Source organism: Asparagus officinalis, chromosome 2 (assembly GCF_001876935.1).
Source record: "Asparagus officinalis chromosome 2, Aspof.V1, whole genome shotgun sequence".
Taxonomy (NCBI): domain Eukaryota; kingdom Viridiplantae; phylum Streptophyta; class Magnoliopsida; order Asparagales; family Asparagaceae; genus Asparagus; species Asparagus officinalis.
The window spans coordinates 67,601,909-67,603,508 of record NC_033795.1 but is presented as its reverse complement, the minus strand read 5'-3'; the positions used below and the strand labels follow the sequence as shown (position 1 = coordinate 67,603,508).

The following is a 1,600-nucleotide window of genomic DNA, read 5'->3' as shown; positions in this document are numbered from 1 at the left end:
ATCACTCAATGAACCAGTTTGGGTTATTTGTCCTTAAGTTTGTCCTACACATCAACTCGAAAAATCTTTTGCTATAAGAATCTCTAAGAGAAATTTAATATTTATTTGGGATGAATATATGATCCTTCTGATTCCCCTTGTCTTTCGTGATTTGTAATAATTTATTTAACAAAATAAATCAAGTTATCATTTTATATTGTTCACCTTCTTATAAGTTTATGAAGCTCATAGCTTGGATATGGATATTATTGCAGTTATTGTATTCGTCTAAGTCCTTAAGCTCAACTTTTGGATGTTGTTTGACATTGGATAAATATGAATTATTTTGTTAAAATACAATCAATATGAGTGCATAATATGTATAAATCCTTCTCAAACTATATTTTATGATTTTCTGAAACTAGAGAATAATCGTTTCGATAGATCAATTAGTAGTTGGGAAGATGTGAAAAGAGGATTTTGGAATTGATCATATACTTTATATTTTCTTTCTTAATTGAATTTGCATATTCTAACTTAACGACTAGATAAAACCTACCATTTTTCTGTGATGAATTCAAGAATTTGTTTTTTCATTAATAATAGGTTTTTTTAGTATTGGTCACTTACATCATTAATATTTTTTATACTTTCAAATTATTAATTAATCTTAAATCATTAATACTTTAAGGTTTTAAACATCACTATTTCTATGGAAGACAAAACGTTACAACCATAAAATGTTAAAACCACGCTTGAAAATATCCAAAAAATTTAATATATCATGATAATTATAAAGTTTTACGCAACCATGTTATATATAGTAAATAAATAAATTTAAAGTAAATAATTATGATATTTGACTAGCGTGCATTGCAGGTGCGTTCCATCCAGGGTATTAATTAATGAATGAATAAATAAAAAGAGTTGACGGTAAAATTTAGCGTATGAATGTCCAAAAAAATCTCCGGTTGCTGTAGAACCTCCGAAGCGTCTAGTTTCCCAAAGCATGAAACACTAGCAACATCTTGACGTTAGCCCGGCCCAGGAAAATGGGTTGGCACTAGAGGCACACCTTGTGCCACAACTTGGGGCACACCCCTCTCTAAGCTACAGTGCAGGGGGCCCATTTGAGATTTATTTAAAAATCTCAAGTGGCCCCCCTATACTGTAGCTGAGAGAGGGAGGTGTGTCTCAATGTGTGGCAAAATGGGTGCCTCTAGTGTTTTGCCAGGAAAATATCTAAACATCTTAATCCACACAATTTTTTCCGCCCGTAATATATAAACTTGCAAAGAAAATTTCACCAGAAAACAAAAGTGGGCCACGCTTATCCTCTCCTTCAACCACACAAGCTCCCGAACGCCCCAAACGCTTAACCATAACCACCAAAAAAAATGGCAGATCCCTCCGTCTACCCGAGTCGGCCATGTCGACCCCCACCGCCGCTCTCCGCCCCTCCTCAGTTTTTCCGTCCCTCTCCACTAACCGCCTCAAAAACGGCCGACCGGCAAAAGCCGGCAGAGTCAGATGCGGGCTAACGGATTTTATAGGCGGTGACCTTGTGAAACCCGACCTCGGAAGGTGGCTGGACGACGTGGAGAAGTACAAGGCGCTGGCG

General features: G+C 36.4%; 1 protein-coding gene across 1 annotated transcript in view; it reads left to right on the top strand.

Annotated features, from left to right (window-relative positions):
- The window catches only part of LOC109831562 (NAD(P)H-quinone oxidoreductase subunit N, chloroplastic), a 17,853-nt gene continuing 17,552 nt past the window's right edge, over window positions 1,300-1,600 (top strand). Inside the window, 1 exon segment of the mRNA XM_020398905.1 lies at window positions 1,300-1,599. Within this exon segment, the coding sequence (XP_020254494.1) occupies window positions 1,409-1,599 (191 nt within the window). The 5' untranslated portion in view covers window positions 1,300-1,408.